The 11847-nt window shown below is 46.4% G+C and overlaps 1 protein-coding gene across 1 annotated transcript; it reads right to left on the bottom strand.

Moving 5' to 3' along the window:
• Window positions 1-1390: 1390 nt before the first annotated feature.
• amdhd2 (amidohydrolase domain containing 2) lies at window positions 1391-7054 on the bottom strand. The gene is made up of 12 exons (XM_012920593.3): window positions 6766-7054; window positions 6075-6228; window positions 5618-5754; window positions 5201-5340; window positions 4723-4777; window positions 4340-4552; window positions 3630-3718; window positions 3390-3534; window positions 3084-3191; window positions 2847-2915; window positions 2590-2691; window positions 1391-1896 (listed from the first exon to the last, which is right to left on the bottom strand). The coding sequence occupies exons 2-12, from the start codon at window positions 6155-6157 to the stop codon at window positions 1817-1819; spliced, it is 1221 nt and encodes a 406-aa protein (XP_012776047.3). The 5' UTR covers window positions 6158-6228; window positions 6766-7054; the 3' UTR covers window positions 1391-1816.
• Window positions 7055-11847: the final 4793 nt, after the last annotated feature.

The following is an 11847-nucleotide window of genomic DNA, read 5'->3' as shown; positions in this document are numbered from 1 at the left end:
TTAAAACAAAATGTGTCTGAGCTTTTATTTTGAAAGTGACTTCCTCTTTATTTCGCTCTGGCTCGTGGACGGTTGTATTCTGCGGGGACGTTTTCAGGACAGGACACCGACCGAGCCAGCCAGCCGGGGCATGGCGCCTCTTCTCCGGGAAGATGACCGTCTCCTCCCGCAGTGCTGTCCTGGAGGATGAACCGGTCCAGCTCTCGCGCACCAGCCTCCGCCGTAAATCTCGCTGAAATGTGATCAGCCTCGTCAGCTCCCACCGGCACGGAAACACTGACAATCAAAGTTTAGTTTTTATGAATCACTGATGCTTCCTGTGTAACTCGGCGCTAAATTTGAATCATAGCGTGGAAACGTAACTTCAGGACACAGAGGTTTTTACACGCGCTGAGAAGTTTTACCACTCATGCGCAAAATCAGTAAAATGTGAGTTATGTTTCTGTCCCTGATCACCTGATCCTGCTCGATCATTGGTGCTTCAGGTAAATCACGTCACACTGTGATCATCCAAACTAAAAAAAACATTTAAATAAAAATAAAACTGGAATCAAAGGAAAAATTACGTTTATTGAGACTTTGCTTTAAACCTTTCCCCTGAAAATTTTCACCAATATTAGAATTTTAAAAAACTACAAGATGGAAGATTAGTCTGTCATCAGTTTGTATTTATCTGTGCTGCTTAGTGTCTCTCGGTATTTTTACAATTTTTTTACTTTCACTGAATGAAAGCAGGACTTTTACTTTATACACACACACACACACACACACACACACACACAGTTACTGCAAAGGACATCGTGTCTGTTTGAGCCTACATACTGTGTCATTATTAAACTGGACTGTCCTTTCCACCGTCCCTCCTGTTCCTGTGCTGGATTTTCAGATTAAACATGTCCGGTGTTTCTAATTGTGAGCTCTGAGTGTGTACGAATAATCTGAGTGAGCTCAGGCTCACCCTGCTGTAAACACTCAGCTTGTTACAGTTTTTGTACTCTCAGATCTGTCTGGTGTCACAAAGGTTAAAGCGAGCACAGCCTGAACTCTGCCAGCGTCTGTCGATCTGTCTCAGATTTGACGACCATCAGATTCATTTCCAGGTTTTTCTCTTTCTGTTCAGATCAGGAAAGAGAAACGAGGGTTACCCTCGTGGACACCTGAGGGGTAAAGAGGTTCTCACTATCCTTTAACTATACCTTTCACCGCCAGGGGGCAGCATTTCACCCGTGAGAGCGATTCATGACAAAGTTTCCTGAGCAGGAGTTTCCCACCCTTACTTTTGAGTTCCTGAACAGCCTGTCACCAGGTCGGTCTCACGCGGACAGTTATGAGTCCACGATGTGACTATTTCTTCTTTTAAAGGCTGAAAACGTTCAAACCAGAGACCACCAGACCCTCTCACGATGAGACAATCTGCTGCCACACCAGCAGCAGTCTGTCCACACTCTGTTGATGGTGTCAGTAAAATTTGCAACAAAGAAAAAGAGACGCTTACAGAAACTGAGGGTGTCCAGTGACATCCACTGTGACCCCTGACCCTGCAGAGGTCATACAGCTGCTTTAACACAACAGACTTTCAGCAACACATGATCAATGAGCACGCTGACTTTCAGGGTAATAAACAGAAATCTTTGGTAGTTTGAAAAGCAGGAAAACATTTTCCACATCATCTGACATTTAATAAACTAATAATGCAGAAATATTTCACTCTGGTCCAGTTTTCCGGCAGTGCCTGGTGCACTCAGGCAGTCCATTAAAACCCCGACATGTCGATCATGTACAAAGGCACAGGCGGTCCAGTTTCCTTCTTCATCTCCTACTGTCCTTTTCTCCAAACCTCCTCTCCAGAAATATAAGTGGCTTTGAGGTTGAGGCCCTCATCGAGCAGAACGAGGTCTATAAAACAAAATAGTGCAGAGTGTAAGAAAGACAGGAGGCAGCGCTGCTGAGAGAAAAGAATCAGAAGACGGTGGAAAGTTGGAGTTCTGTCAGTCGCAGACGGTTTCCTCCTGAACATCTGGACGAACATCGATGCTTTGAAGGATCAGTTAAACTGTAAGTCTCACAAATTCAGCCTGAATCGAGCCGCTGGCCTCACTTAAAGGAAAGCACATGAACTCCAGGAAAGGTCAGAGCGCGGCGGCGCGATCCCAGAGAACCTCACGGCTACAGCCGTTAAACTTTAATCCAACGCCGTTGACCTTTGAAGCGCTGCACAACTGACAATGTGCAAGATGGAGGCTAAACATTCACCCAACATTCATATGGTTTTTTTATTTACTCTTATTAAAACTTTTATTGTAAATCTGAAACAGAGCGAGTTCGAAGTTCTCGAAGCAGTTTGGCTGTAAACGTGTTTATTTCTGCTGTAAAGCTTAACATGGGAGTCTATGGAGACTGGCTGGAGCCTCTGCTGGACACTAGAGGAACTGCAGGCTTTGGTCAACTGTTATACAGCCCCCCCCCCCCCCCCCCCCCACCATGAAAAAAGTCCAAATTAACACCCAAGAAAACGCTGAGGACACAAAGGAGGAACTACAGCAGCTCTAACAGCAGGGAGGCAGAAATAAAGATGCAGTCGGCTCTGACCTGCGTCGGAGCCGTAGTCCAGCTTTCCCTTTTTGGGGCTGATTCCCAGAAGCTGAGCCGGATGCAGGGAGGCAGCTTCCAGAGCCTCCTGGACACTGCAGCCTGGAGGACAGAACAGGAAGTGGAGAGCAATGATGATCTGACCTGCATCGCCACAGCAACCGGGTCTCACCTGCTGGAGTTTACATGAGGCAGCGCGCCACTGCTCATTATGATTCTACTTCCTGGTTTTAGTCATTAAAGTAACACAAACTGACCTGAGGCCTGCTTGAAGTGGCGCACACACATGTCCATCGTGGCGATGCTGCCACTCAAAGTCTTGGTGCCTGAACACATAAAGAGTGACGTTACAGAGTTTTACACATGAAACCGTCGCGAGAACGATTTATTTGACTTCTCCGATCTCTGGTTCTAGTTATGCGTTTGCTCCTTTCTGCAGCATCGCTCAGGAAACCACGGGCCTGTTAGCTAATAACGTCTGAAGAGCATCAGACCTGCCACGTAGGCGTGGAGACCCTGGATCTCGATGACCTGCTGGCCAAGAGTGTGACGGCCGGGAGGAAGACCCATCGCGGTGATGGCGTCCGTCACCAGCACCAGACCTGAAAGTATGAAGCACACAAGACACGGGAAAGTCCAAAATCCATCTACTCCCAGGTGATGCCACACGTTTAAACACGTTTGCAGACTTTTACCAACCTCTGGAACCAAAATAAGAAAATTCTGATACATTTAGGAATAGATTTGGGGAGATTTTCGTGCTTTTGGCTGCTGATCTGAAATAGAAACCTCGGGCAGACCTGACGGGTGAGCTCTGTGAGCGATGCGCAGGGCTGCAGGGTTGGTGTGGATGCCATCAGCGATCATGCCGTAATAAACCGCCCTGCCTGCGGGGATCCTGTCGCTGGTCAGCAGACCCACTATGCCCGGGTCACGATGGTGGAACTGGACCACAGCAGACACAGAAGGATTACTGAGAGCGTGAAACCGACCGGGCTGAACAGAAACTGACTCAGAGACGAGCAGCAGCTGGGACTCACAGGCAGCATGGCGTTGAACAGGTGAGTGATGAAGGACGCGCCCTGCTGCACCGCCTCCTCGGCCTGCGACAGGTCGGCCGCCGAGTGACCTGCAAGAACCAGTCGAGCAAACTTTGTTCACATCAGCGCTCTCGGACGATTACAGCAGCTCCAGGTGCTCTACAGAGGACTGACAGGCCCACGCTAACACCGCGCACAGCACCGAACCGGAACACGATTTCAACAGAAACAGGAAATAAAAATGAAATCAATCATTAAAATAAAAAATACAAGCACACGAGAAAAGTGTATAAGTAAACAAGGATTGAATAATAATATGGAAATGAAAAAAGGATAATAACATTTTAGAAAGTTATCTTTAAAAAGAATCTACAAAATAAAAGCACACTTAAAATAAATAATGCAAACAATAAAAAACACCTAAAAATGAAAATAAATAAAATAATAAATTAAAAATGTGATTTTTTTAATTTTAAAAAAACTCAAAAATAATAAATGTTTAAAGAAAATAAAAATAATCTAAAATAAATAAAATCATATTTTAAAAAATACAAGGATGCAAAAAAAGACAAATTAAGAAATAAAATGTCAAATATTACAGAAACAGAAAAAATGATGTAAATAAAACTGAAAATGAAACTTTCGTGTTTTATTATTTACATCATCATCACTTTGCTGTATAATCGTTGCCGTGACTACACGATGCTCACCCAAAGACACAGTGATGCCCCTCTGGCTCAGCTCCCTCACCACCGATTGGCTGCCGGGCAGCTCAGGAGCAAGCGTCACTATGGCAACGTCGTCCAGGCTGCCGTAGACCTCCATCAGGTGCTCGAGGCCTCCGGACTTGAAGGTGCGGAGGTATTTCTCCGGGTGGGCTCCTTTCTTCTCGGCGCTGATGAACGGACCCTCCAGGTGAAAACCTGCACACGGAAGTTTACAGGAAGTGAAACAGACACCATTTTCGGCCGCGGTCGGCGCTCGTGTACCGCTGCAGCGTGATCGTTTACGCAAACACGTCTGCAGCTTCTGATCAATGAGGATAAACAAAGAACACAACAAACATTCACCAACAGCATCTGTAAAACCTCACCGAGAACTCCAGCTCCATGTGGTCCTCCATCATGAACTTTGACCTGAGGCAGAACCTGGAACACACATTTTGATGATGCTGTGATTTTACACGTAGAAGCTTCACGTCACCGATCGTTAGCGCCCCGACGTGTAAATGCTCAGCGTGTTCAGGGAGATGCACGACTCACACCTGCCTTCACTTCATCAGCTTCAGATGCACCTCTGAACCTTCCAGTGCTGCTGCCTCCAACCCTGATCTCCAGTTTTAGTTTAACTCTCAGTGCTCTCCCTGCTCCGTCCTGGTTGTTTCCAGGTTTGGTTTTAGATGGCGGGTGGAGGCGGTGCAGCAGAACCTTCCAGTGAAGGAACTGAAAGCAGAAGCTGGCCTGGAAGAAGCTGTCCAGAGATGCTCCAGAAGATGACTTTGAAGGAGAGACTAGGAACCCCTGAACACGCGAGCGCGTCTAAACTTGAACTGATAAAAATGAAGCAGTGACCTTGTGGTAAACTTCGGGAGGGGAGGTGACCAGAGTCGGGCAGAAGGACGTCACGCCGTGCTCGAGGATCTTTTTGGCCACAAACGAAACTCCATCGCTGACGTCCTCAGACGCCTGCGAGAAGTCGATGCCGTAACCTCCTGCAGCAGGAAGACGAGCCGTTACTCCCCTCTGGGTAAACTAGCCCCGCCCCCTCAGCAGCAACAATGCTCTCTATGACTCTGAAAAACTGCAGCGTCAGCTCAGATGCCACTGACACCACCTTCAACTCCAGAGACTGAACATTAAGAAGAGTTTGAAGCTGTGCAGTTCTGTCATCTTTGTTCCAGCACGTCGTCTGACCAGGTATCAAAGTTACTGCAGCAGCGCAGCTTCTGAAACACATGCAAAGGTGTGTGTCTGTGGGTGTGTGTGTACCGTTGATCTGGACGTCTATAAAGCCCGGCGCGATGATGCTGCCCCCACAGTCCACACGTTTGTCAGCGTATCCCTGCTCATCGAAGAACAGCTTCTCTGGGTCTAAAATCCTCCCCTCACGCACCCACAGGTCCTCTCTGCGCGCGCGCGCACACACACACACACACACACACACACACACACACACACACACACACACACACACCACAGTCACGACATCCTGGTCCATGGTACAGCATACATCATTAATGACTTCATCAAATCAAAACTGGACGCACAAGTTTGAATTTATCTGAGCTGCAAAGGCTCAAAACCCCAAACACTCCCACGAGCTGCGACCCGGCGCTCTGAGTATACTGCTGTCAGGAGCTCTGAGCGCTCGTCTCAGCAGAATAGTTGAAGCTGGGTTTCCTGGCTCAGACCGGCTCTCTTTGCAGTGTTGTTTTGTGTGTCGTACCTCTGCAGCTCGTTGTCCCTCAGGATCCTGCAGTTGATGAACTGAGTGATGGGAGCGTCTGACACCGATTTGTTGGACGGCATGCTTTTGGTTGTTGTGTCCTCTCAGCAGGTGAGGCGGACACCGCAAACACCGCCCGCTCAGCCACAGACGACTGGGAAACACAGCGGAACAAATCAAACCGTTTTCTGTCACAAATCTTTCGATGTTCATGTTAAACACGACCACAGCTTCTTACAGTGCGAGCACACTTATTCCGGTTTATCAGTTTTCCCCTGACACAGGCATCTCAGGTGGAGAAGCAAACTTTACAGTTCACAAAAAGTAACCAGCTAAAGGAGGATTATTATGAACTGTGAATCATGCAAAGCTGCCCTAGTTGAGTCCAGCATGACAGGAATTAGGAGCAGGACGTGCTTCAAGCTTGCGATGGAAAACCAAAGCAGAAGTTTGTAACATGCAGGTGAGGTGAGGCGCAGCTGCAGGGTGTAATGAGGGTCTGATCTTATTGCTGTGGGTGCAGCCGCTGACTTTGACCTCTGATCTTGTTTATGGTCTCTGTGAAACATCCTGAGATAAGCCAAACTATTCTTATCTGCCTGTCTGTAGTCAGCTCCATGACTCTACCCCGACTCTGCTTTTAAATGTATTTAAAATTTAACTCGTCCTCACTTTTCTCCTCTTTACCTACCGTGACACACAAAGTGGTGAAACCCCAGAAACACGCCTCCGTCTCGGCCTCCGTCAAACCCTCAGTGGGACTCTTGTTTGAACACAGGCTGATCTCTTCCAGCCGCCACAGAGCCGAATCCTAAAACTGCGTTTTTCACACGGAGTTCTGCGGCGCCTCCACCCGCGGTGCCTCCACCTGCCCTGCAGCTGTGATCCAGCGGCGCTTTAAGGTGTGTGATCGCGCTGGTGCTCAGAGGAGCCGAGCAGAGGAAGAGGACCGAGTCATGTGACCGAGGCAGGTCAGCTGATCAAAACAGGACGAGAGCAGCTGCGGTTTGCTGACACATGCCAAAGTTTTCCACGATCAGCACAGAAAAACAAGTTTCACGTCACGAAAAGCTTCAGTTCGTTTAAAATATCTGTAAATGTTGGAGGTGACAAAGCGCGTTTATTCTCAGACGTTTAACAGGAACAGTGGAGCCATGTTTCCTTTAATGACTGCAGGAAAAAACGGCTGCAAAAATATTTACTGCTCACAGTCTTCCGACACTTTATTAGGTACACATCGCCGGCGCCAGAGGCTGGCTCGGTTTAAGTGTCGTAAAGAGTTTTGTCCGCTGTAAATGAATTCACGTCATTTTGATGCAGGAACAACTTTCGGGCTGGATTCCGTACGCAGTGTTTGCAACGTGGCTTCTTCATAAAATAAAAATACAAAATAAATTAAAAATCGAATAAAATTTAATTTATTGAGAAAATAATTCAGTGACGTTAAAAATCAGTTTTCCAGCACAGATGTGGCCAAAGAGGGCAGCAGAAATGTATTTTTACAGAACTGTCACATCTCTTTAAGCAGTGGATCGATTATACTGAGAGCACTGAGTTATAAAGATCGTGTCTTTATTTGAATACAAGCCCAACACAACACCCGCTGACTGCAGGTTACAAAAGAAATAGCTTTACGTCACTTCCTGACATGCCCAGCAGAGGGCGCTGGGACACAGCGTGTAGCTCCTCGGCGTCGGCTCTGTGAGCTGCTCTTCCTCTGACGTCACTGTGTCACAACCAAAAGTAAAATATTTAAAAGCGTCTCTTATGTTGTACATTTTTATTGCCTTTAACTCAGAAGGACTGTCAGGATGTTTGTGTGTTTGTTTATAAAAGCTGCATGAACACATGTCTACCACATATACATACACACCCTACAAACCCACACCTCAACACACTCACACTGTGAAACCTTTCACACCCACTCATACACACTCCAAACACGTTAACCATGACATCATGTCATCCCAGAGGTTCTCACAAGGTGAAAGGCTGAACTATGTCGTGACCGATCCACGCTCTCTGACCCACTCCTTTGCAATCCGAGCTCAATGAATCCCAGCGGTGTCATACTGGGATATTCCCACAGCATCGTGGAGGAAAAGAAGAATCCATACATGGAAAACCTGCTCAGTCAGGAAGTGGACGGATGACGGTTGGTGTTGAAGGGTGAAAAATGACAGATTTGACTCATCTGCTTTCTCAGGATCCTTTTTCTGCTTTTTACTCAAAAGATGTGAAATTCTGCAGGTTTTAACATGTTAGCGCGATCCTTCGTTTCATTCATGGACTGAAACGAGAGGGACGATTTTGCAACAATGCTCTGAGTTAAAATTAATTCAGCAGCACAGAAGAAACAGGACTGACGGATGAGCTCAGTGTGACACTGAAAATACAAACATGACAGCGAGCGGCTGACAAAGCAAACACCTGAGAGCAGAATGAGACTCACTAAAAACCTGCATCCATCTTTTATATACAGTCTGCATGTGGCTCAGCGTCACATCCACTTTGCAGATGTTTGGTGTGTGCTGGTGTTTGGGCCACATCTGTCCACAGAAACCCGTCCAGAGTCTAAGTGAGGCCTGACTGTGTGAGCGTTCACTCCACCGGGATGTGCCACCCCCGCCGTCAGAGCAGCGGCCCCCTCCTCATTCCTGAAAGTCAACAATAAACCACGTTTCCAGTAAGCCAGATACCTCCCCACGTCCTGCTCATCCCCATGGAGACCACTACGAGAATCTGCAGGCCTGTGTCCTCTGGCCAAACCGGGCCACCCACGAGGAGACAGAGAGCCTATATTTTACCACCAATATGGATCAAAATGTAGCCGTGCTCTCGGCTCTGTTTGCTTGGAGAGAGGACTTGGCAGCAGCGCTCGTGGATATTTGATTGGCTCAAACAGAGAAAAAAAAGCCCAGAAGAAGCCCTCGGAGGTGGTGTTTTACAGCCTCCGTCTTTTGTGAGCCGTGACGTCAGCGTTCCCGTCTGAGTGACACAGTAGCTTTTGTTTTGGAGTCGCCACATCTCATTCACAGCCGCTTAACTCCCGAGTCCGAGGGCTGTGTGGCGGCCTTTCAGCATCCCTGATTCCTTAATCCTCTGGTTTTTAAGGAACTGAAGAAAATCGGCCATTTGTGTCCTGCTTTATGTGAATTGTTGACTTGCAAAACACGCCCCGAGGACGCCGAGTGACTAAAACACAGAGGGGTGGAAAGAGTGCCAAGCAAGGTCACGGCGAAAGGTCAGCGGCGCTGCTCACGTGGAGCAAAGGAGCAGAACAAAGGACGGCGCAGCAGAAGATGGGAACTAAAAGATGAGGAACCAACGTTTAGTCCGAGTGCAAACACAGCTCAGGCTACAACACAAATTACTGTGAAAGTTTCCAAACACAGTTTTAAATAACTTAATACTTTCTTCTTCTCCTCATATTTCTTTTATATCCACAGAGAAGTTTAGAATAACGTGGGGAAAACACAGTTGATTCAATTATGACTAAAAGTACACAAAGATGAACGTGAGATTATTCGTAAGCAGTAAAACGTCTCTGTGATGTTTCTTTGCGCCGTCCTCCTCTGATGTGATTCACAGTAACACAATAAAAACACACTAAAGGTCCAAAAGTCTGAGAGGACGTTGAACATCTGTCATATTTCTGTCATATTGGTCGTGGACTTCAGGAAGACCAGGAAACACTTGACCCCTGTTTCAATCCAGGGGGTCAGTGTTGACATTGTGGAGGACTATAAATACCTTGGAGTACACATTGACAATAAACTGGACTGGGCTAAAAACACCACAGCACTTTACAGGAAGGGCCAGAGTCGTCTCTATTTTTTGAGGCGACTGAGGTCCTTCAACATCTGCCAGAAAATGCTGAGGATTTTCTATGAGTCTGTGGTGGCCAGTGCGATCCTCTATGCTGTTGCATGCTGGGGGAGCAGGCTGAGGGTCGCAGATGCCAACAGACTTAATAAACTGATCCGTAAGGCCAGCAATGTTGTGGGGATGGAGCTGGACTCCCTCAAGGTGGTGTCGGAGAGGCGGATGCTGTCCAAGATAAAGACAATGTTGGATAACACCTCCCACCCACTCCATGACATGTTGGTCAGTCACAGGAGCTCGTTCAGTGAGAGACTGAGATTACCCATGATGCACCACTGAACGACACAGGAAATCATTCCTGCCTGTGGCCATCTCCCTGTACAACGCATCCACTTAACACACTGTTTGCTGCTACAGCTACACATGTTTCTTTTCCAGCTATTTATTTATGAGTGACTTATGTATGTATGTATGTATATATATGTATATATTGTACTATTCTTAGTTAGTGTATTGTCTGTCTTGTCTTAATGTTGGTTTATAATGGAGCACTGTAACAAAAAATAATTTCCCCCAGGGATCAATAAAGTATTCTGATTCTGATATTTAATGAGGAATCTGTTGAATCTGTTCTGTGTGAAAAATCAAGACTAACATACTCCAACGTGTTTATTAATCTGTGGGTGAAAAACTGAGCGAGGCTGATAAAAACTCATCTTCACATCATTGAACTTTGTCCATCAGAAAATGTGAAATCCTGACCGGCTGGTCCAGAGCTTCGTAAACATCTGGACGTCGTGGGTCAGGGTGGCTGCTGAAGGAGAACTAATGACCACAGCTTTAGCAGGTCAGTGCCGGAGGATCTGACTGCGCGAGAGGCGCTCGGGACGTCAGGTGTCGTATCTTTGTTTGCTAATGGATTCTAACTTTTCCCAACAACCCTCAACGTGTGTTTGCGGACGATTCAGCGCTGCTTTCAATGATCTCTGAGTCTCACTGTGCTTCAACCGGTTGCTTCGGTGCTTTAAACTGTAATATTATGATTATTATTACGGGACGATCAGAGGCAGCAACCTCAGAGGCTTAACAATGAGCCTGCAGTTCCTCTGATGTCCAGCAGAGGCAGCAGTGAGTCAGTCCCCATAGACTCCCATGTTAAAACTTTACAGCAGAACTAAACATGTTTACAGCCTGATACACAAACTGTTTGCATCATCAGGGGCGTGGCCTCTGTGACTGACAGGTGGCTGTAGCTGCTAGCTTCACCTGAACTGGACCTCTGGACCGTGTTTGTGCTGTTGGAGCCACAATGGCATCATGTGACCAATACTATGTGAGGTTACTGTAGCAACAGACAAACAAAGCTGAGCTCCAGGTTTGTGAGTGAAGTTCAAGGATTTTTGGTCATTTCTGGATCCAAAAATCCAACCTGGTGTCAGCAAATATGTAGATTCAAAGCTTCAAAGCAGGAAGTAGGCAGGAATTTTATGTTCCTTCTTTAAATTACTTTATTTGCTTTGTCTGTAATAACCAGATTTTCTTCTTATTATATTTAGAAGTTTGCATCAAACTGAAATCACAAGTTATTTAAATTATTTCAGTGTTTTCAGATCTTTTCTTTTCAGATTGTTCATTTGGAGTTCCAGATCAGTTTCTTAATTCAGGATTTGTGTGAAATAAACACACCATCACACTTTTATGCAGGTGTAAGAATATACTGTTCTATATTTCTGCAGCTGTTTTCAGGTAAATTCATTCACTAACAGATTACTTGGTCTTGTTTTTAGACCGACGGATGCCTGGAGTAAGATTTTAGGGGTATTTAATGTTGGAACAGCATCAGTTTGAATATTCAGACTTTTTAAAGGCCTGAATACTTGTTTGTCTCGTCTTTCACTGAAACTGCATTCCTCTGGAAAACTCTGGAGGCTTCTCCTGATCAGCAGGT

Source organism: Maylandia zebra, linkage group LG4 (assembly GCF_041146795.1).
Source record: "Maylandia zebra isolate NMK-2024a linkage group LG4, Mzebra_GT3a, whole genome shotgun sequence".
Taxonomy (NCBI): domain Eukaryota; kingdom Metazoa; phylum Chordata; class Actinopteri; order Cichliformes; family Cichlidae; genus Maylandia; species Maylandia zebra.
This window is presented reverse-complemented; position numbering and strand designations above follow the sequence as displayed.